This window comes from Cryptotermes secundus, unplaced genomic scaffold (assembly GCF_002891405.2).
Source record: "Cryptotermes secundus unplaced genomic scaffold, Csec_1.0 scaffold931, whole genome shotgun sequence".
NCBI lineage: Eukaryota > Metazoa > Arthropoda > Insecta > Blattodea > Kalotermitidae > Cryptotermes > Cryptotermes secundus.
Window position 1 is genome coordinate 343,242 of NW_019732382.1, and position 25,302 is coordinate 368,543.

General features: G+C 37.7%; 1 protein-coding gene across 1 annotated transcript; it reads right to left on the bottom strand.

The window, feature by feature from the left end:
* Positions 1-889: 889 nt before the first annotated feature.
* LOC111867667 (N6-adenosine-methyltransferase non-catalytic subunit) lies at positions 890-24,320 on the bottom strand. Its single transcript, XM_023857703.2, has 8 exons — positions 24,033-24,320; positions 22,798-22,974; positions 22,126-22,269; positions 18,064-18,237; positions 11,795-12,004; positions 10,397-10,569; positions 6,135-6,395; positions 890-3,825 (listed from the first exon to the last, which is right to left on the bottom strand). The coding sequence occupies exons 1-7, from the start codon at positions 24,096-24,098 to the stop codon at positions 6,137-6,139; spliced, it is 1,203 nt and encodes a 400-aa protein (XP_023713471.1). The 5' UTR covers positions 24,099-24,320; the 3' UTR covers positions 890-3,825; positions 6,135-6,136.
* Between the last annotated feature and the right edge of the window lie 982 nt (positions 24,321-25,302).

Genomic DNA, 25,302 nt, shown 5'->3' on the forward strand with positions numbered 1-25,302 from the left:
GAGGCTGAGTCGACCTCAGGGCCATAGTGTGGCTGGAAGGATTAGGTAAACTGAAAAGAAAAAAAAAATCCACCTCGTCAGGACTTCAACCAGGAACTTTTCAGCTTGTAGCCTCAACCAAACTATACTACCATGTGCCCCTAATATACTGAAAGGTAGTAGAGTGGTGTGTTTATGTTTGTGTGAATTTATGTATTATATTTACACATTATATGCAGTTGGTATGTTAATATTATCATAGCGTGGCTGATATCTTCATGTTTTCTTCCATGTCTCCAGCTTATATGTATCTATAATACAGTGCTACTATAAATGCTTCATTCGTTTTTAAAATGCTATATTTTCCAAAGTATCACACGTACAAATATGATTGATATATAAAAAGAACCGTAAACTCACCAAGTTTGTATTGTGTGCACCAGTTGGCAGCATGAGTTCAGTGCCTTTACAAAATGGCGACAAAGCAAGAAAAGAGTTTTTGTTTGTTGGAATATGCGAGATGTTCGTCTGTTATAGCAGTGCAGCGCGCATTCAAAAGAGAGTATAAAAAAGAACCGCCATGTAAACAAAGCATTTTGGGGTGGTATCAGCAATTTGAGGACACGCTGGATTGGGTGTGTTGGTGAGGATGACTTAGCTCTGTTCACTTGGCCCCCCAGATCACCTGATCTAACGCCTTGTGACTTCTTCCTTTGGGGGTACATTAAGGATCATGTTTACGTACCCCCACTGCCAAGAACACTAGTAGAGCTGAGGGAACGCATCAATACTGCAGTGATGACCATTGACAGGATGATGCTACAAAATGTGTGGAATGAGCTCGACTACCACCTGGACGTGTGTCGTGTGACCCAAGGGGCACACATAGAACATTTGTAGAGTGTGAAGAAAATTTGGTGAGTTTACAGTTCTTTTTATATATCAACCACATTTGTACGTGTAATGCTTTGGAAAATATGGCGTTTTAAACACGAATGAATTTTTATAGTTTGCCCTGTATAAAAGGAATGTCACAAAATAATTGCTGATCTTAAATTTCTGTTGGTTTTTTACTTAGATGTAGGCACTGCGGTAAATGCTAATATCGTCACATTGGATTGACTATAGATGTGGTCTGGATTGGTAATTGGATTTATTGAACACTTACAGATCATAACTACAAGTAACTACTTTGCTAACGCTAATTCACATACTCTTCAGTTCACTAGAGCATGTACAAAGTCTTCTCAGTCTGCAGTAACTTCACTGGTTGTCGCCTGATAATGGCATCAATGCCACAGCTTCCTCAGCTTCTGTGTTCAGGTTCTTACTGGCCAGCGACTGTCTCACAACCAACTCATTGTTCCAACTAACTTCAAGGCTGGTAGCTATCTCACACCAACCTCCTAGATTTCTCCCTGCCATTTCAAGACTACTGAATCTCTCATAACTGCATCTGCCCCTCATTATATAGCTTCAGCACGGACTGCACAGAAAACATCTCTCCCAACAGTTCTCCTATTGTTGCATCACAGTTATCACAGAGCCTGTGTAGAGAACACTGCCTTCCAGTTATCCCATTACTGCCTGTTATGATGAATCTGTTGAGGCCATTCCCTGGCAATGGCCACTATCTACAGATCCATTACCTAGCAACAGCTGTTGTGTAGCTGCATATTTCATGGTTGCTGCCCATCATTGGGTCTACATGCCACAATATGTATTATCAGACAGTTACATAGTACTGCGATTTGGTTTGTATGGTATGGTCATTTGTAAGTCAGTGCGTTTAGATTGACTGATTTCCTTAATAAAAAAAGTTTATGATGTTATCATATGTGATACTGGTACTGGTGTTGATTAGGTGCACATATGTGTGTTAATGTGAATATGGATATTCAGTGTACTGGGGGTGTATTGTGCCATGGTTACTTTTTTGCGAACAGTTTTCTTTTTCTGAAATGGAATATATTATAGTGTACTTTTGATGTGTAGAGATCAAAATCTTGGATTCCAATTCAATGTTTAAGCATGCCCTATTGCACTGAGTGATTAGAGTGATTACCGGTCTGTAGCACGTTCTCCAATGTAACCTGTTTGGGTGCGGTAAATGACTGACAAGTGTGTTGAGGGTTCTCTTATATGGTGAAGGGGATATGGGGCATGTTGTGGGCGTGGAGGGCCAGAACGGGCCGAATTTAATTCAAACACTTATTACATACAACAGAACTGGCATGTTGTGTACCAGCATAAGAACCCCCTAACCCTAGTTCTAGACAGAATTTCAGAATCTATGCAGGGGAAACAATAAAGCCAAAAGGCTTTTATTTTCATAGGTTCAACAGAAACATATATAAAAAATGCCTCTATAAGATATACCCAGACATATTATGGACTACAGACCCTGCAGGAAAGGAGGCCAGAGAAGTGCTAGGAAGAGTTGGAAGGATTAATAGCATCTGTACATTTCACTGTACAGTGATAATGATATGGATAATGTAACCTCCAGATATCAAAAGTGCTGGTATTGTGCATTACATTGTATTGCTTAATGACATATGTGAAATACATTATGAAAAGAAAAACCATCTGGAATGATTCACTAGCATTGCCATACTAACACACTGCACATTACATTTCTAACATTCACCAGACAGAAATCCATCACTATTAAAGAAATGTAAAACAAATGTTGATGTTAATTGCAAACATAACATGTTGAGTCACTTCATGTCACTGTACAGAAAATAAAGATATATATTTCTGGGCAAAAAAAAAATATGACAGCCCCAAATGATTAATACATTCAAAAAATCTATTTATAATTTGATAACACACTGAAAACAAATACCCTTCACCAATGTGTTCAACACTGTAAGAATTCCCCCCTGTAGTTACTAAGGTAAAGTGTAAGCTGTAAGTTAACCAAGAAAGGTCATACTCTGGCCAAAACACACAATGTCATCCCTAACCTGTCTTTGTAGGCATATGTCCTAGTAAGCGCCACAGCACCCTTCTTCATCACATAAAGTAAATTCCGATCATGTAAATTAAAATAACTTACTAGAAAAGATCTCATAAAAACACTGAGAGAAGTGCTAGTGTTTTCATCTACACTGCCAACTTTTTCAATGAAGAAATAACTGCCCCTCAGAAAATGAAATGTCATAGCACTCATGATTCAATTAATACTATTAAACATGTTCCATATTTTTTAATGCCACATTCAATTTTCATACAGATGATGGTCCTCAACTACATTAATAATTCCACATTTTTAATATGATCACATGACTTAGTCACGTCTTGCAAACAACTGAAAATGTCTCAGTAAAGTTCAATATACACACAATTTGTTACCATCTACACCCCCATTTCTGTTACTCGAACTATGTTCATGTATGTGATGTTCCAGAAGTTAAGGTATACATTTTACATATTTGATATGATACTATTTATTTCTCAAAAACTCACACTTTTCTGCATTCACATACAACCCATTTACCTTACACCACTGTCTCTGGAGCCATATTTCCTTCTCTGAGTCTTGTTTTTTCAATGAGAAATAACTGGAAACCAGCATTCTTGGCCTAAGAAGTCTCTAACTGGGCACATTCCAGTTGCATGAGTTCATAATTAAATTTCATTAACAGGAGCGATTGATTACATTAACTACTGGGGGATCTGCTTTGTGTACTTAGATTCCAATCATAATGTAGCATGAAGACCCGTTACTAGGTAGAGATGGCGTAACACGTGAGTTCCCATGGCAACAAGTCCACGCATAGCAATAGAAGAACTGCTGGAAACAGTGTTTTCTATGTGGTCCATTTTGAGATGTTATAACTGAAACAAGTTTAGAAGTTAGTCAGTCATAAGTCAGTTTGTGATGCGAAGAGTAGGAGGTTGGTGTGAGATGCTGTCAGCCTGGGAGAGAGCATTATAAAGGAGTCTCTGAAGAGAAGACTTAAGACAGTGCAGCCACAAGCCAGAAGGCAATGAAGTGAGTATGGAAGCTGAAGAATCTCCACTTTAGAAGCTGTTACCAGGAAACAACTGCAGAAGACAAAGCAGACTGAAAAGACTTAGCATGTGCTGTAGTGACTAGTAAAGTGTGAAGATCAGCAATGGCGCTATAATTAAGTGTAGTAACAAGTCTTGTGTTAAAGTGATCAATAAAGCCAACCTCCAACCCAAAACCTGTCTATAGTCGCACTCCTTCTTGTGATAATAACATCCAATATTGGAAAAATGTAAAATACTGGTTTCAAGCTCTTCTGAATAAGTGTTTTTCAGGAATATGACAACTGATGAAACAGAGAATACTGTGGGCACATCCACCTACCAACAGAATTAGTACCACCTTCTACCACTATGTGCACACCCATGTTCTCACACAATGTATAAAGAGATCATGCTTGAAAACACAATCCAATGCCAGTATGTCAGTGGGTTCTTACTCCAGCAAAAACTGATACTTTTCTCACCCATCCGTTTAATGTAACATTGCCAAACCATGTTTTTCTTCTGGACATAAAACATCCTCATAATAATCTTGCCAGTATTATGGTCATCAACAGCTCAGCACTACTTCAACAAAACTTTGCCAGTGGACCTATATTCAGCCAAAGAACCACTTTCTTTAAGATAATTTTTATTTTATCCTTCCATCGACACTGTAATAAGGAATCTATTTCATGGGGTTTTGTATCAAAATCTGTACACGTTTTAGTGGTTTTTCCCTTGTATGCAATGGTACTTCTTACCAGCCCATCTTTAGAGTTTTATCCTACCAATTCAACAAGACACAGTTCACCCTTATATATATATATATACCGTATTTACGCATGTATAGGCTGCACATTTTTTGCCAAAAATTCAAGAGGAAAACTGGGGTGCGGCTTATATTCAAAATATTCGAAATGACACTTCATTTAAAAAAAATTATATTCATAATTAGTAATACAGGGTGTAATACTCCTGAAATAATATTCCAAGAAAATTATTTTTTCTATAATTTGTCTGAAAATTGTGCTGCGGCCTATACATGCATAAATACGGTATATATATATTCTTCACTCCTTAGCTAGTCTGAAGGATAACGAGTCTTATGTCAATTGTAAAGCCTCTCTCACATTAATGTCATTTTGCATGCTGCAGCTTGTTTTCTTGTTGATGTAGAAATCAGTCAATAGCCATACTGCGGAGAGGAACCTCAAGTTTAATTAACAGTCACTATCTGGGAACAGGTATAACACTGTTAATATTGAAGTCCAATGCTGGATATACTCATAGTTCTGTAATAGTTCCATCAATTTCATATCTCAAAATTGATGGAAGATTCATTTTAACATTATCCCCTGCTCTCCTCCTTGGTGTTTCAAATGGCTGTTATCAAAGAGATTTCCCCATCAAAATCATGTAAGCCTTTCCCACTTCACCTATCCAAGCTAGATATCCAGTGCATTATAATTTCCTTCACTTCACTATCTAGCAATGTTAGCCAAAGCACAAGGTAACACTTCTCTACCACATACTGTTTTAGTTTCAATTCAGAAATACCTACAGAAGCAGAGTTAGCTTAAAATTCATTAAACAGTTAATTCACTCAGTCCATCTCTCCTACCCAAATAGGCTCCTTATGTGTTTTCAACTATGTCACTACTGTGATGTTTTGAATACACACAGATTCTAGAATGTGTGCCTTCACAACCTTACAAGTTATAATCCAATGAAAAATAAGCTCCTTAAGGTTGTCATGTACTATAAAAATATATATTTTAGTGTACATGCATAATAAATTTGTATGTTGCCATTTTAAAAAATTACATAAAAATGAACATACAGATAACACTAAAATCCTAGTTATGGACACAGCATCCAAAATTTCAAACATCCAGGGCAATCTCAACATATCATTTTATTCAACAAACTAGTGATGAAATATATTTGAAGTCTGAGGAATGTTACATTGTGCATTACACACTGGTCCTTGTTAAGTAACTCTACATTATCTACTTACAAACAGTTTCTTTGTAGTGCAGTAATCATTTTGGGGCACTATATTTTCGTACTGTAAATCATGACTAGATGCTTCAACACCATCTGCCTGCAACTCTGACACAAAATAGTCAGTTATTTAAACACTAAGCTACCCTTATCTTCCTCTTCCACGACCACGTGAGAAGCCTCCTCGGGATGGCCCTCCCCTTCCTCGTCCACCTGGTGCTCCCTTTCCTTTTGGTGGGGGTGACTTTGGTCTCAGAGCTTCTATCCTCTCAGTGCATCCTGTAGTTGCTTGTCCATTTGAAAAATAACTGGCATAAAGTTCTGCATTGAAATTGCTGTTGGTAAGTTCAGGACCTACTGTCAGCCAACCTGGCCGAATAGTACTGTCTCGGCCAAATACATGTAATCTGCATAGAACAACAAATTCCAGTTCAGAAATATATGTTTTGTATCAAGAAAATTGACACAGTTCATTTATATAACAATGCCAAGTAAAATCTTAACACATTTGGTTGCATTCATGGTGAAAGATAAGTATGATGAGCCAGAACAGACCAATATGGTCCAAACCACAATGACACTCATATTCCTTCCTCCCATTGTAAACTTTTCCTGTACTTATTTTGTTGCATCTTACTTTTGTCTGACTCGATCACAGCATGATTAACATGCCACAATACACAGTTTCAAGGAATGGAACTGCTGACAGTAAGGAGCCCATCATACTGTGACATGAGGCCTGACAGTAAGAATGAGGGACCAGAAAAAAGAGCCATTACTAGGCAGCAGCTTCATAAACATGCAACATGACAAAAGTTGTGTTTCCTATGCAGTCCACACCAAGGCTACATAAGGAGTCAATTGTGTGTTATAAGTTAGTTAGTTCGGCTTAGGAGCCGGTTGAGCATTGACAGCTGAAGATGGAGGTTTGCAACTGGAAGTCAGTCCAGCCCAGAAGACAGCAGCTGAAGCCAGTGGTCAGAGTGTGAGGTTGGCAAGAGATGCTCGCCACTTTGTAAGGACATGAGCCCGGAAAGAGGAACATACATCACTAAAAGCTGTTACCAAGCAACAAGACTGAGGACACTAGTCTGTGTGTTATAGTGACATGTAAAGTGTAGGCACATGCTGTAAAAGTGTCCAATAAATCCAGTTATATATCCAAAACCCATCTATAGTCACCTAACATATGATAACTAGTGTCAGAAGTGGGACTCGATTGATTAAATGAATTGCTGGACTGAAGACTGCAGTAGAGTTGTATTGCAAAAATACAAAATTGGAATGACAGAGCAAATGACAAAACATCTGGTAGCCATCTTGGATAAGTTTGAGGCCAAGATGATGACCATAATGGCAGCCGAATGAGAAGAGACGAAGGCCTGTCCAGAGAAGCGGGAGACAATACCAGAGGAAACAGAGATCATAGAGGTGCATGAGGAAGTCCCTAATGAAGAGGCCGCAATGCAGATAATCGGAGCAAGCACTGAAGGAACAGTCTGTGAATCAGCAACCAGCCATAGAATACAGGAACCCATGGAAAAGGTAGACCAGGGGCAATATTGTATCAGCCCCTAAAAGATGGACATTTAAGAGGTGACATCAGGTGTTGCTAAAAAGCAGAAATGCCATAAGGGACAAAGGACTGAAACAAGCAGGAAGCAAGGAGACATTCTATGCGGCCCTCAGACAAACCTTCAGGCTGGAGGTTGTGAAGCGAGCAGTCTGATTTTCCATAGGGCTGTGGAAAGCGAGTGACTGGACATTGTGGAAGAATCAGCCCCCACCCAAACGAAAAAAAGTAGCTACTAGTGACTCGTTTGCCAGTGCTGTAGGAGCACTGGCCACTTCCAAATATTCTCTCCCTGTAAACGGAAGGATAGGTGACATACCAATAGGCTATTCAGAAAGAGCAGCCTTACTGAGGGCGCAATGTCACGGCTACAATAAGGGACCAGAAAAACAGCCATTACTAAGCAACAGCTTCATAATCATACAACAATACCAAAGCCATCACTAAGCAACATTTGATGCAATAATGGAGAAACTGTTGGAAGCAGTGCTTTGTATGCAGTCTGCACTGAGTCAAGATAAGGAGTCAATTGTGCATCGGACGTTAGTTCAGCTCAGGAGCCAGTCAAGAAATAACAGCTGAAGCTGGTGGTTGGCAGCTGAAAGTCAGTCCAGCCTGGGAGCTAGCAGCTGACAGGAGTAACCACTTAAGCCAGCAGTCAGAGTATGTGCTTGGTGTGAGATGGTCACCACCCTGTAAGGACGTGAGCCAGGAAGCAGAAGAGTGTCCACTGTTGGAAGCCATTACCAAGCAACGTGACTGAGGACACTAGTCTGGATGTGATAGTGATCTGTGAAGTGTATAATCATAAGCTGTAAAAGCATTGTATCGATCCAGTTATCAATCCAAAACCCGTCTATCATCACTTGATCACATGACAACATGCAGAACCATATTCCAAATAACAGAAAGAACTGAGTCATCTCCTTTGCCAGTCACTTTATGAATTAAGAACTACTATGTGCTATCATTCATACAGACCGGTACAACCAGCAACTTCTGATGTTACATTCACCGCATATTCACTGAGCCAGTTTGTGGTCAGCATGCAGGGAGTCACCAATTAGGTAAACACACCCTACAGGGCAAGGTAATGTACAGTCCATCTGCATCTGATGAATGTTTTCAGTCAAACCACTTTAATTACTAAGAGTACAGAAGATGCTGAAAGTAGTGCCCCGAAATATTGAAGCATATTTCACAGCAATGTAAGAAACTTTTGTGGCAGACATACAATTTCATTTTGAATCCTAGAAACAAATTCTGGGTTTTGATTTATGTAGCTCCCAATGTGTGCGGGTTGCTTCCACAAACTTACTGCTTCACATTTCACAATGATAAACAGTCACACATATTCATATTCATACAAAATGATGGCAACAGTCCTCTGCTAATTATACGATCACTGAAAACTGTTCAGAGTCTGCAACAGATCTTCCAACATGCATGTTCATGTATTATTCCACTGAAAGTGCATGTAACACTTTTCTTATTAATTTAATTCTTCAGAAATGGCTCCAAAATATACTTCACCGACCACTCTCGGATAACTGTGTCTATGACACTTTTGGCATTTACAGCACACAATACACCAGCTTTCTGGTTGTGTAATTGTATTTCATGAATAACATGAGGGTTTTCCAAAGTTTATGCTTTGAGAGTTTATATGATCATTCAGATGAAACCAGACAACATACATCATAAAAAGAAGCAAAGACTACTGACAATACCATTAGTATTCCTAAAAAGCTAAGTATAAGGTTCAATTTTTGACACTGCAGCTGTGGGTTGGAAACTATGCACAACCAATATACTGAATTTGAGGTTCTCACAGTTAAGATTATGAAGAATATGGTCTTCAGGGTTGTAATGTTGTGTAATTTGGAAAGAGCCCAACATTTTGAAGGAACACACCAAGCTGCAGGCTACCACCTGCTACTGGTTTGTTTCTTGCCTAACTTATTCTTTTGCCCTGTAGATGGCAGTGATATGTTGCTTCAAAATGTCACACTCTATCCAAACTACACAATGTTACAACCCAGAAAACTGCACCTTACTGTACAGATGAAATTTCAAAATTTTCTTAGCTCTATAAATTAGGTATTAGTTTATTGCTACAATCACTGATGTGACATTTTGGCCTAAATCTGAGTATTGTTTGGATGTCTTGCAGAATTTCTAATATAAGAACAAGCACTGGTTAATGCCTTTTCCTATTAACTTTTCATGTAGATAATTAAAACATACTGTTTGCTGGATAAGACAAATCTCTTTTCTAACAAAATGCTCAATAAGAAACACTATTTCTTTAGCAATTGGAGCAATAAAGAGCCCATGACATGTTAAAATACACTTTGCATTTGTAGTGGCAGATCTTATGTAACAGGCTGTGTTAGCATATCAGTAATTCCCTGCATATCCACAAACATCTGGTTCTAAGAACACACAAATATAACACAAAAACTATGTGTTATACAATGACTAGAATGCTGCCAATAACCACAAGGCATTTAAATAGACAGAGATCTTCCAGATGAATTGTGACACACAATAAAAGTGTTCCAAAGAATGAGTTGTAAAATCCAAGTATGTGATTGTCCCCTATTCATAAGGGAATATAATGATTCCGATTATGTCCTACTGATAAAATCATAATAATTAAAAACGAGGTTTTCATGGCTTATGCCTATGGGACTATCACAGGAATAACTGCAAATAGTATGAAGGGAAGACCAAGTATAAACATGAATTTAAACAAGCATACACTATAAAGAAACAAATTACAACTAAGGCAAACAGTGGCTACTTCTACTAGTGTAATACTTCAAAATTTACCTCCTACGACCCAAGCAGAAATGTTCTATGATGTGGAAGATCTCAACTGGTTTTTCCAAAGATCCATATTCAGGCTCCTCAGATATAATCAGGTCAATATCAACATTAGCATGGATAAAATCCCCATCAGTGGACCGACGTACTGTGCCTTTAATACCCATAAGACAGTGTTCCTGAAATAATGCATGATGCAAATACAGTAGAACTTGGTTATAACGTCATCAAAGGGACCTAAAAATAGTGTCGTTATAAACGAATGTCGTTGTAACCGAAATGGGCACTTCCACAGTAGCCTTATGTTAGTCACGTAAAAATCTACCAAAAACCGAGTTAAAATGTTGCATTTTTTAGTGAAATACGTAGTTAAGTACAGACTAACGTAACATTAACGTGGAATTGCCCAAATGTGTAAATCAAATATAGAGCCTTGCTCAGCTTAAGGTAGATATATTGAGTGTGATTCAAACAGCTCAAATTACAGGCCTACTCACCAAATTACAGTAGATTACATCAATTGTTGTGCCTTACTGTACCTAGATACGAGTACAGTAATCAGTTATCTTCATCTGTTTCCTGTTACTTGCCCAATACACACTTTCTAAATTACGTTCAATGTCCATATCAGAGAAATTCAGGAACGAAAATGACGTTACATACGAGGTTGATGCATTTGTTATTGTCGTACTAAGCAAGGTATAAAAACAGTTGCTTTATGAGGAATTAGTTCGTACCATTGAATACTTGACGCAATAGACAAGGTGTCGCAGAAACCGATGTTGCTATAACCAAGTTTTACTGTATGTTCTAAAATACACCAATTTTCTACAGCAATTCTGAATATTGACTTCATAACAAAGCTACATAATTTCTTTTATTGAATGCCATCATAACACAACAATTAATAATATATGTTTGTAGTATCAAGCAGTAATTTACTACACATTTCAGCTTTCAAGTAGCCATCATCAGGTAAATACACTTAAAACTTCTTAGCTATTGAACTGCATGCTTTACACGATGCAGTATCAGAAGGTAAGAAGTTTTTAAGTGTATTCACTTGATGATGGTTTCTTGAAAGCCAAAACATACTACTTGATACTACAAACATATATTATTAATTGTTGTGTTGTTACGGCTTTCAACAAAAGAAATATATAATACACAACATGATGCATTCACTGGAAAAAAAAAAAAAAGCAACATAACTTTGCAGAATATGATTTTCTGGGTTGAAATGCCATGCAGTTAATAGGTAGCCTGATGTTTCAGAGAAACATATCATCCCAGCTTCACAGTCAAAGAGTAAGCCACACAAGAAACCAGCAGAAGCAGGTGGTTATCTCAGAACTATATAGCATCGTCAAATGCTGTGAGAACCTCAAATCCAACATAATATACCTTGGTTCTTTGGAAGACAGCTTTGGGTTCAAGGTTTTTGGAATGTCCAGGATTATCGATATTCGTTCGTATCCAACATATGTCTTCACAGCGCCGGAATCCCCATTTTCTGAGGCAAAAGCGGCCCATGTCTAAGCCTTCAGATGAACCACACCATAGGAACACAAAACTTCGAGTTGCTGCTACCTCTCCAATGTCCAACTGCATTATCTAAAGTGGAAGAAGGGTATAAACTTCACCCACTACTAAGTAACAATGAAAAGAAAGCAAAACAAATAAATAAAGTTGACCAAAAGGAAAAAACACGTGGCAGTTGCTAGTTGAGAAAACTAAGTGTCTGGCAATTTATGGGAGAAGTACACTGCTTTTCATGAGAACAAAATCAGTGAGCAGTATGCAATCAAAGGAGCAACCCCTTTTACTAAATTTGCTTTCAGAACACATTCATTGCCACAGTGCTCTAAACTGAACAATGGAAGTAAATGTTAAAGCAGTATGAAACTCACTTTATTATTCAAAGCACTTCTGTCACTGAAATCATTTGAAACACCACCTTTTCCGAGCTACTTAAATTGAATTAAGTGGGAGAAAAACAAATCTATAATACCTAAATGCTTTTAATAAAACAGGCAAATAATAGGCATGTTATAAAAGATAAAACAATTCTGTCCAGTGTGACTGACGATGATTTTCTTATTCCAATTCTTCATAACCTTACATGTTTTGGTCCTTAGAAACCATTATCAGAGGGACATCGATACAATTTCGAAACCACACTAGACAGAATTGTTTTATCTTTTATAATATTGTTCGTGTGATCAACCAGAATGAAACAAATCAAATATTGTCATGATTTATGTGACTATAGATGGGGTATGGACTGGATACTGGATTTATTGACCACTTGTACACACCCCTTGAAACTACACACAGACAAATGTCCTCAGTCTATTACAGTCTCCGCTAGCTGTTTCCTGGCAACAGATTTAACGTAGGAACTATAACAGTCTCACTGAAATACACACTCCAAATATTACAGTCTTCTTTTCACAGCAGCACTCTTGCAACTAACTGTTTTCTTCAAAGCCTCCCATAGCGGCCTCGGTAGTCTAGAGGTAACGTTCCCACCTCATGACTCGTGGTATGCGGGTTCAAATCCGGCGGAGGTCGTGAAATTTTTAAGAGCAGAAAAATTCAGGGAACAGGTCCTCCGGGAGGGACTTTAAGCCGTGGGTCCCATGTCGTAGCTTTACGGCATGTAAAAGAACCTCATATCTCCAAAGGTCACTGAGCTAAATTCAAGGGCATTTCCCGCCCAACAGTAGTCTCTAACACCTCTGATAGATGGGGGAAGCATTATAGATACCGCCAAGCCAGTAAAGGCCGAACTCACTGGCTCGGTCGGGACTGACGGTACGCACCAATATCAGTAGGGTATAGAGACTGGTAGAATATCATAGAGGGAAGCACAATGGACTGGTCTCAGTGCATAGGGAAACCCACCTTCTCCAATAACTAACTAACTAAAGCCTCCCATAGAGAACTCTTCTCAATTGACAACTCTCAAGTGACTGGGTCCCAGGCTGGCGAACATTTCACACCAACCTTCTAGTCTTCTCTTCACAGGCTGCCTTTCAACTTAACTGCTTCAGCCAGCCTGGAGTCCTCACTATATAGCCTCAGGGTGGACCCAACAGAAAATTCCGCCTTCAACAATCCTTCTACTGTTGTAATGGGCAGTTGTCTAGCGACAGACTGGATAACATTTCCGTGGAAATATGTTTACCGACCATTACCAAGCAACGTATGTTCCTTCTTGTGATCACTGCACAGTAACCATACTACATGCTACAATATAGTATAATCATTGTACATGGGTGGTTCAAGGTTAACCTTTTTGCAAAAGAATATACAGCAATATCTTGCATAGTCCAGGTAATCAGTTCCGCAAAAATCCTGGACTGTTTGAAACTGGACTAATCGAGGAACTAAATACATACAAAAAATGATAATTGGTTCCAAAAAATACCTGTTTTCCAATAAATAAAACACGATTAATAAATTCAAATGTCTTCATTAGAAATAATTTTAAAAATTTATGTTTTTCACAATTCATTTTTTATTCTCTAAAAATTGCAATACTGATGTCTGCACATTTTTCTTCTTTGGCCTTTTCTCTTCATACATTTCTTTGTAGCAACAAATTGCATTGTTTATCGTTCAGTGAATTGTAAGCCTACGTTCAATATTGGGATCAACTTCCATAATATGCTCTGACAAGGTTTCAACCACTCCAATAATTTTTGATACTTGTTCAGCTGTTCATTCTCGTGCAGGCACTTCAACACAGTCGTCATGGTCTAAGTTGTCCTTCCGTTCTTCATAAGCCCGTTGTTCATCTATGTTAATAAATGTTTCATTATCTAGTTCATTAGTGTTCGATTTGATGCACTCAAATACACTGACAGAATCTAACTCACTCAAACCAAGTTTCTGTCCAATTTCCACTATGTTATTAGCAGGGCCCGGATTTTGATGACATGTCTTTTTTTCCTTGTATCCTATGCGATGCTCTTAAATATATAAATCTCGGATATGAGCTGCTGGTTACAGAAATGTAAATTTTATAGGTAATTTTTTGGTAAATTTTTGGACTTCTAAGGGTATTTCTTGTCATTTTTGGCCATTTTAGGGAATTTTTCTTCATATGTTTTCTGAAATGTGAATAACATGGAAGCGAAGTATTCTTTCTTTTCTCCTTTAGGTCATTTTTCTGGATTTTTTCAGTCATTTCATAGGTCATTCTTTTAATATTTTCAGGTCATCAAAATCTGGGCCCTGCATATTACATTTTTGGGTTATATTTTAGGTCACTTTTCTGGATTTTTTCAGTCATTTTATAGGTCATTTTTTAAATATTTTCAGGTCATCAAAATCTGGGCCCTGGTTATTGGTGACTTCAACAAAATGAGTTTAAAAACCAACGAAATCAATTGCACAATGTGGTATGATATGTTTCCATTACTTACTTACTTACTCATGGAGCTGAGCCCTTCTGGAGGAGCCGCCAATTCTGCAGCTACTCAAGAATTTCCCAGCATTTTATGGAACCCAAAGGTTCATTACCGTGTTCACAAGAACCCTCCACTGGTCCCTATCCTGAGCCAGATCTATCCANGATCATTCTAATTATACTTGGAGAAGAGTACAAGTTATGAAGCTCCTCATTATGCCATTTTCTCCAACCTCCTGTCACTTCATCTCTCTTTGGTCCAAATATTCTCCTCAACAGCCTGTTCACAAACACCCTCAGTCTATGTTCCTCCCTTAATGTCAGAGACCAAGTTTCACACCCATACAGAACCACTGGAAAAATTATAGTTTTGTATATTCTAATTGTTATGTTTTTGGACAACAGACGAGAAGACAAAAGCTTCTGGACTGAATGGTAGCAAGCATTACCCGAATTAAATCGCCTCTTAATTTCATCCTGAATCAGGTTTCGATCTGTTATCGTTGTTCCTAAATATCTGAACTGTGCCACATTTTCAAAACATCTGTTTCCTATCTTTATGTCATGATTTTGCCCTGCATTTTGGTGATGAGACAGTAACATATACTTAGTTTTCTCTGTGTTTACTTCTAGACCAACCTCTTTACTTGCGTCAATTAAAGTTCGTGTGTTTTTCTTTCTGGTATCTACATTATCACCCAGTAGATTCACATCATCGGCGTAGACCAACAGCTGATGTGTCCCATTTAATTTCAGTCCCACCTGGTTTCCCTGGACCTTCATAATGGCATATTCTAAAGCAAAGTTGAAAAGGAGTGGCGATAAAGCATATCCTTGTTTTAGACCATTCTGGATTGGAAATTTATCAGACAAATGTTTCGTATAAACACATTTTAATCAACCTAACTAGTTTCATGGGTATCCCAAACTCTATTAGAATATTGTACAATACTTCCCTCCTAACTGAATCATAGGCTTTCTTGAAGTCTATGAATAGCTGATGTACTGTCTCATTGCTCTCATACTGCTTGCCGTTATTCATGCCATGCTTCGCCTATATTATCGATGTTTCTGATGTTGTAGCTCTTCCAAAATTCTGTTAAAGTAGTGCTCTCCCCACCTCCTCCAGCGATAGCTGTCAGAGCTCAAGAATGAACGACCCGAGCATGGGTACATACATATACAACGCAAAACCCCAGAAAAAAATTGAAATATGTATCATATCACATAACTTTAAAACCACATAAGAATAAACTGCACAAAAACAGACTTGACTGTATGAAAGGAAAAAAAAGATCATCTATGTATTAAAAATAATTTTGTGTACTAATTTTTTTTAAATTTATTTTCATTTTGTTCAATTAAGATTTAGTTTGTTTTGAAATTTTCGAACTGGACTATAGTGAAGCCAGACTATGTGAGGTATTGCTGTAAATGCCACAATAGCCAAATTCTCATTCCTCCATATTTGCTTAACACAAGAATGGTGGAGTCAGAGAAACAACCATTGTTATGTAAATCCATGTAAACATGCGACAGTGCAACAGCTGTTGTTATAGAACAGTTCTGGGAACATGCTGTTTCCCTGGATACAAGAGAACACACAATAATGGAAGTGGCATTTTCTGTGCAGTCTATGCTGAAGCTATATAACGAGGATCAGCTGCCATTAGAAGAGAGTCCTGAGATGGCAGAAGAGTAGGAGGTTGGTGTGGGATGGCCACGAGCCTGAAAGTGGAGTGAAGAGTTGGTTGGTGAGTTAGTGAGCTAGTCAGCGAACTGCAGTTCAGTTGTTTTGGGCCATTCCTGTGAGAAGTTTGTAGCTGAAGCTGGGGATAGTTTGGGAACCCGGGGGAAGGGGAACATTCACCATTGGAAGCCACTACAAAGCAACAGCTAGTGGAGACTGTAACAAGAATACCTAGTGTGTCCTATAGTGATTTGTGAAGTGTGTAGAAGAGTGAAAGCATAATCCTTACTTGTAGTTACAAGTTGTAAGAGTCCAGTAAATCCAATTACAAATCCAAACCCCACCTATAGTCATTCATACACATAAAAGAGTATTAAGTAGTATTAAGTACACTAACACCATGTATATCACAAAAGGTGTACAGCAAACCCAGTTAAGAAACAGCTACAATAACATTCATAATTTACAGCCAGATGCTTAAAATGTGGACTTGGTAATCTCAATCACAAAAATTCTGGAAGTAACATCATTGATTTATTCTATATGACAAATATATATAACAATTTATAGAACACTTTATAATTTATAAGCAACATAAATTTCATACATCTATAATTCTTTACTTATTATCACAAAACTTAAAAAATTCTTTCAGTATCAAAGCAATGTATTGGAGACAGAGATATTGGGTTTTCAGACTTTATCCATTGTCCTATAGTAACTAAATGTATTGGAGCATGACCACCCTGGATTTCAAAACCATAGGCTACCTGGTTCAGAGAATTACTAAATACTGCACATATACACAGCCTAAAAAATTATTTTCTTTTCAGAAATTAGCCTAATTCAAATGAAAAATCCATTCCATAAATGCTGGCTAGTAGTGATTATTAAAAAAAAAAACACATACACACATGGCCAAATTTCTTTAACAAATCTCTTTCAGCACATGAACTTGACATTCACTCAAGTCAGGATTTGTCAAATAATGGCATGAGTTACATGTACCTCCCCAACCTATAGAACTGATGGGCTTCCACCCTCCAACATGATTGTTTGTTTATCCATGTGACCCTTCTCATGCAATCTAACCACATTTAATCCTGTTCATTTCAACCCTGAAGATAAGACCAGACTCTTTCTCTGAAATGTTTACATCCACCTACAAGACCATATGATGCAACACCCAGAAGACCTCAACCTGAAGTAAATTATAAATTATTTTTAATATCATCCTTCAGAAGGAACCTAATTGCATTACATGTCAAAGTCAGAAAACAGAATTAAATGTGTGAACAGATTGTGCCATTGGACCTAAAAGCACTTCAGAAACTTTTCCAAATGTCAGACAGAGCAGAGTACTGGAAACTTGAGTATGGAACTGTGGTGACACTTTCTTCCAGCAGCTAACCCATCAAAGTTACTACTCGTATATGCAATTACGCAGCTGGCACAGCAAACTTACTTAATATCTGATGGCAGTGCATTCAGGTTCTTCACCTAAGGTCTTCTTTATATTATACAGTACAGGACAATCATAAGCTCACATCACAGTATGAAGCTTACCTGATCCCAACCCCAGAACTGCATGTTCGTTACACCCATTGTTCGCTGATATTCCTCCAGTGGTGGCTCAACTAGAATTACGTCAAATTTGCTGTTCAGTTCCTTCATGTCAAAAGTCTGAAGTTCTGTTTTAAGATACATTGGTGGTGTTGCTGTGTGTGCTATTAAGTCATCCTGAAATTGGGGACAATTCATACATTTTGTAAAAATCCTGTCTAAAATTTCTATGGAATGAAGTGTACATGTGCCATAATGAAGGACTGAGAAGCCCACTTGCCTGTTTGCTAGAGACAAGTAGAATATACCATCTCGCCAGAAAAAATTTACAGTAGGTGTTTTACAAAATTCTGCTCACTTTGGCCCTTATATGTTCTTTATAAATTTTTCATTCATCAGAATTTTGCTGGACCTCAATCACATCTTTAAGAAGCTATTCTTAATTTTCCAAAGAGAAGACCTGATGCTGAGCCATGCAAAAATATATGTTGAAATTGCCCTTTACACCTTAGAGAAGACAGAACACACTGTGGGACCAGCACAGAAAAACACTTTTGGGAGTATTTCAATAAGAGGAGAACTACAAAAGAAGAAAAAAAAACAATAAATTTGCAAGTAGAAGAAGGAAAATTAAAAGAAATGTGCTTTATTCCAAAATGGAAGTTAATAATTTGCAAATAGACATCACTATGTTCACTGTGATCACTGTAATCGCAGCTTAATTTCTGTTGCAATGCACCTACTGAAACATTTCAATTTCTAAAAAGTGTATCACTCAGACTAAGGAGTTTCTCCATGGTTTTTGTGATAGGAGGACGCATGGCAGACAGCGCTCCTACTCGTTTAGCACGATTTTTAACTGGAGGACTCAGTGAAGGTAGTTCGCAGCTGCAGCTAAACTAAAGCGAGAGTAACCATGAGTGTGAGAATGAGAGTGATGTTGTGTTCCTACTGGAAAAAGTGCAAAGTTGACAAGTTCAAACAGTTGAGATTTTGAGTTAGTGGCCAGGGACCTCATTTGGAACTGAAAAACCAAGAAGTTTAATGATGTACAAAGTGAAAAGAGTTAATGTGGCAAAGGGAGAGAAAGGAACTCAACAGACTATACAACTTTTTAAGAAAGAAATGCAGACATTGCGAGAAGAACTAAGTATGTTCCAAAAAGACAAAAGGAAAAGCAAAATACACCAAGCAAAGGACTATCATACAGATGATGAAGAACTAAGCCGAGAAACAGACTGAATCCTGAAGAAAAACAAGAAGAGAAGAATGAATGCCTCACTGGAAATGTCATCATAACAACAGAAGACGGAACAGATGGAACAAACCAAACAATCAGATGTGCAGAAAAAGGTAAGACCTCTGCCAATAATAGTTGGAAAAGTCCAGAATTACCACAAAATGTATAACCACCTACAGAAACACAACAACCCTAATTTCCAAATAATTCTAATACACAGTGGAGACATTAAAATTATAGAGAAAAAGAGGATTACAGGGACATAACTAGGGCCCTTAATCAAACCGATATAGGGTGGTATTAATTTGAAAACAAACTATCGAGGCCAATCAAAGTTATGGCTAGAAATATACATGCATCCTGCAGTGCAGAAGACGTCATTAAAGATTTGTAAAATAAAAACTTCGCTATTATGGAGGTCTTGCAAATACGGAGCAGAAAGGACAAAACACTACTCACACTGTACATACTGATGTTTGAGAAAGAAGAGGACACCAAAGGGATCTTTGAAATAAAAGAAGTGTTTAGCATTAAAGTAACAACAGGAATGCTGAGAAGATCCAATTTGATACCACAGTGTAAAAACTGCCAGGCCTATGGACACAAGCAGAAATACTGCAGGAAAGTGGTAAGGTGTGTGAAGAGCATCAGGAAACATTACATGAAAGAGTGCCAAAGACCAGAGCAAAGTCACCCAAAATGTGTTAATTGTGGTGAAGCTCACCCAGCCAAATACAGGGCTGTGTAGCAGCAAAAGAACTACAAAAAATTTGAACAGCACAATTAGAAGAAAGACAGAGAATACGTTGCATGAAAATGCAAAAAGACAGGAACACAAAGCATAATATACACGCATCCAAGCAGAGAGGTCCTATTCACAGGCAGTAAGAAGTAATAATGAACAGGCACAAAACATATTAGAAGAAAAAAGACAAAACAACTCCGTCCAGTGTGACTATTGAAGTTTTTACTACTTGAAAACTTAGCACCCTTACATGTTTTGGTCCCTATAGACCATCATCAGAGGGACATAAATACTTTTTTGGAAACTGCTATCACAATGGGTGTTTTGAGTGTTAAAATACATATACATATAATGTTTGTAATGCACAATATATACAAAAGCCAACTTCTCCACAACTACAGCAGCTTTCTTGGTATATTAAAGTTTTTAAAAACTTTGTTATTTAAGTTAAAATTTATAAACCAAATAGGTTTGTGTCCCTTCTCCTACTGTCTTCCTTGACAGGGGCTGAACTTGTGCCGCCTGTCCCTCTTGAGAAGGAGATTCCTGGTATCATCAAGAAAGACAACAGGAGAAGGGACATGAACCTATTTGGTTTATAAATTTAACTTAAATAACAAAGTTTTAAAAACTTTAATATACCAAGAAAGCTGTAGTTGTGGAAAAGTTGGCTTTTGTATATATTGTGCACTACAAACATTGTATGTATATGTATTTTAACACTCAAAACACCCACTGTGATAGTAGATTCCAAAAAAGTATTGATGTCCTCTGATGATGGTCTATAGGGACCGAGACATGTAAGGGTGCTAAGTTTTCAAGTAGCAAAAACTTCAATAATCACACCGGATGGAGTTGTTTTGTCTTTGTAACTGTTAGTTTGACAGACCAGAATGAAACAAATCAAAAATATTAGAAGAAAGTGCAATTAGCCAGATGTTGCTGAAGATAATTGCTAAACTAGACCAACAGGAAAGCCTGAACCAGACAATTCTAGAAAGGGTGACAAAACTAGAAAACAATAACAAAAAGAGACCTATCCCTTACAGACAAAATCAATGGGGGGTATGCCTAGAGTGCTATAATGTAGTGTCAATGGACTGCTGCAGAACACCAGGAGCCACAAATATTTCTTGACGAACAGAAAACTGACATGTGTCCCCTGGCAGAAACAAACCTTACAAACCAATCTTACATAAAAATAAAAGGATATCAAGCATATCACACAGTACACCTTCAAAACACCAGAAGAGGAGGCAGTGCAGTACTAGTTAAAGATAACATATAAAGGATACAGAAATTTCAGAATAAGGTCCTGAGGGGAATAGTAAGTGCCCCTTGGTATGCACGTAATAGCTACATCCATAGGAATCTAGGCATTATAATGGTCACTACTGAAATTAAGAGGACAGGAAAGAAGCACGAAGATTGGCTTTACCAGCACACCAATATGGAAGTGATACAGCTTCTTCACAATGACAGGTCAGTGAGAAGGCTCAAGAGACTCAAGCCTTATAAACTAGTGTAGTGCAAGTGCGCATTAGTGTAAACAGTGACACGCATGTGACAACAATGTGCTCAAGACACCAGACGCTGGGACACAACGGTGGGCATAGTCTCAGAGTTTAGTTCTAGTAATAGTTGTTTACGTGAGAATAAAAACGCTCATTAGTCTCGGACTACATGCATTGTTAGACTGCCAATAAAAAAGAAACTCAGACCAAATGAATGTTTTGATTCTACTTATCTGAGTGAATCCTGATTTTCAAATATAAAAATACCAACAAACTGTTAATAACTGATTTTGTTAAAGAATTTTCTGGGTGTTCATTTTTCTGTTAAATAAAACTTTAATTATTATGTCATATTTTGTTTAACTCTCAAACTTGTATATTTCTTACAATACATATAATATAATCTTGAAATCATTTGTTGCCCACCACAGGTATGAATGTTTAAAAAGTACTTTAGGATCTTAAAACAGCAGGGTGGCCTGGTCAGAATTATTATATATATCTTCTGTTTTTCAGTGTCTTGTAAAATCAAAATCACGGAGTGAAGACACATTTGTGAAACCCACCTTCAGTTTAATAAGTTCTCGCAACTTTGGATACTCCTCAAACCTATCTGCCAGCCCTACATCACGAATAAAATTCTGTGGACGCTGTCCTGTATCCACAAAGTGCTGACAGTAATCATTATGAGGATTTGATGACTGTGTACCCTGCAAAATAATCAATGTATGTATGTATATGCACATAACCATACAAAACATGGGATCAAAATTGCCAGTTATTACAACTGCCTGAATAAACTTATGAAACTAATACTATTATTTAGTACTGATAATCTTTTTGTCTTCTTCCAAAGAAAACAATATTTACAACTATAAACTACAGATTCAGCCACATTTTCCACCGATGCAAAACTGGTCTCCCACTCAGATGCAGATGTTACTAGTGCTCAGAATATTTGGATCTCACAGTTGAAAAAGGAAATAAGAGATATTTACATAAGTTTTATAGTCTTTACTCTTCATCTGACACTGTGAGGTGTTCAAACAAATGGATCAAGATATGTTAGAAACAGAGAACATAATTTGCAGAACAGCAATATTAAAATAGATATTACAGTAATACACTGTAGTAATATAAAGCTGATCAGAGGCTCAGTAGGGTCAAATGGCAAGTTCTGTAGTCAGACTAGTGAACTTCAAGCTGTATAACAGCAGTGAGTTTCTGCAACCACTTACTTTTAGGAAAGTTGAGGAATCTGTATACACTAACTCATCAGTGCTGGCATCTTCTGTCACAATTTTTTCTTGAACCCTCTCTTCTTGTGGTGTGCTTTCTTGGAAAACCTTCTTTGCTGGAGCTTCTACTGATGTACCAAGAGCTTGCCGTAGTTCATCTACATTTGAGACCCCAAACTACAAACATTACAAATAAAGTAATTAAAATCATAACAATACTGCAGTAAAGGTTTCATCTAACAAAGAACCCAAACACTGAAAACCAAATTAGTGACACACAGACTTAAAAAAATTTACAATTTATGTACTGCCCTATTTTCAGTCAACATTCTCTGCATCAAGCAGGTTGGTGTAGCAGTAACCCACAAGACATGTTGAACTGAAGGACTGAACCTGAGTCAGGCCACTGACATCATTAATGTGAATTTTCAAAGAATTCCTTGCTCTCTTAAGGGCAATGCTGGGTTATCTCTAAATTGTTCATAACCACCTCCTTCCACATCTTTTACCTACTCACCACTCCTGACGTCTCCTATTTCATTTGAAACCACACACCTCTGAACTTGCAACAGTGTCATTAAATGACCTACAAACAAACTTTCAATGTAATAACAACTGTTAACCCATAACCGAAGTCTTCCCACCAAAATAAAATAGTATAAATTCTCATCTCTTTTAAAAGACATACCTGAAAACACTAATTTTCAGTTACATTTCATGGAAAGTTAAGAGTGTATGAGCTGTATTGATACTGCATGAAATAAATTTCAAAATCAAACTTTCTTCCAAATATGTAGTGATTATTAATAAACAGTGAAATGGGCATACATTCTTAGAGTTGCGTAGACGAAATACGGTAATAAGATTAGTACAAAATCAAAATTCGATCAGTCAGTATAGCGACGGGATACGCGATTTATGTCAGGGGTTCGATTCTCACCAAGGGCAAGAGATATTTCACTTCTGCACACCGTCCAGACTGGCTTTGGGACTCACACGGTCTTCTATCCAATGGGTACCGCGAGATCTTTACGAGGGAAACTGGCCGGGGAGTGGAACTGGCCGGTAACCTCTACCGAGTGCCAAGGTCAAGATTGGAGGAGCTATACCTCCACTCCCCCATACGTCTTCACAGCGTGGTGGTCAATTAATTATGGACACGGACAATTTTACCTTATACAAATTACGAATACATACACTTCAATTGCGACTACATGGGTTATGGCACAACTTACAGTTTGAGCCAGGAGCTTTTTTCTCTTCTGTGAGCGTTGTCTTAATTCTTTCAACATATCGCACATGATAAAATAATTGACTGTAATAATCTGTAGTGTTTAAGTTTCGTAAATACAATAATAGCTGTTTGAAACGAAAAATGCATTACTGTTTACAGAATTATTCCGTACTACTTAAACTTCCCCTTTTCCTTTTTGGCGGCCCATATCAAGCATTACGACGAATTCCACGAATGGTTTAGAAGGCTCTGACCAGCTCTGACGGCACGGATCACGACGTGTGGGTTCGGTGGCACTAGTTCGTAGATGTTGGAGCCGAAATGTGTTCCCATTCTATTTGCATATGATGCAAGTTTTTTTATTGCGCAAACAAATCCAATAACATTTAAATATGTAATAAATGAGGTATATAGTGAAATGTATGATTGGTTTAAAAAAACTTAATGTCACTTAATACAACAAAAACATATTACATAAATTTCACTACAAAAAATAAGGTGACAAGAGATATGGGAGACATAGGAGCTATTTTAACAAGTATGAATCACATAAAATTTCTTTGCTTAAATATCCAAAATAAGATAACCTGGGATAGGCACATAGTTTAAGTCATAAAGAAATTAAATACAGCTTGCTGCATGATAAGAAACTTGAAACCAATGTTATCTACTAAAACTCTAAAAAGTGTTTATTACTAATTTTTTCACTCTATCATGACATACGGATTAATGTTTTGGGGTAATTCGCCACATTCCGAAAGAATATTTAAGATACAAAAGAGAGCTATCAGAATAATAAAAGAAAGTAGTTATAGAGAATCATGCAGAGAACACTTTAGAAACGTGAATATACTTCCATCAAGATCACAGTATAATATTCCCTGTTAACATTTGTAGTAACAAATAGAGGAATGTTTGATATAAACAGGGATTATTATTATTAGAGGGGGTGGGTTTCCCCATGCACCGCAACTAATAGTCTATTGTATGTCCCCCTTTGATATTCTACCAGTCGCTATACCCTACCTGTACTTGTGCGTGCTATCAGCCCCGTTCAGCCAACGAGGTCGGCCCTCGGTACCTGATACTTCCCCCATCGACCAGAGGCACTGGAAATTACTTGGGTGGGAACTTGCCTAATTTTGCTCAGAGGTCTCCTAGAGACATGAGGATCTTTTACGTGCCGTAAATCTATGACACGGGACCCACGGCTTAAAGTCCCTCCCAGAGGAGGCGCACCTTGACTCATGAGGTGGGAACGTTACTAAACA

Bases quoted from the DNA above. Each gene is read 5' to 3' on its own strand.
- LOC111867667 (XM_023857703.2), bottom strand. From the start codon at position 24,098: ATGTGCGATATGTTGAAAGAATTAAGACAACGCTCACAGAAGAGAAAA. The intron at 12,005-18,063 runs GTAAGCTTCATA...CTTCCACTTTAG, and splicing joins AGTTCTGGGGTTGGGATCAG to ATAATGCAGTTGGACATTGG. The intron at 6,396-10,396 runs GTAAATTTTGAA...TGTTCTATGCAG, and splicing joins TTCTGCTTGGGTCGTAGGAG to ATTACATGTATTTGGCCGAG.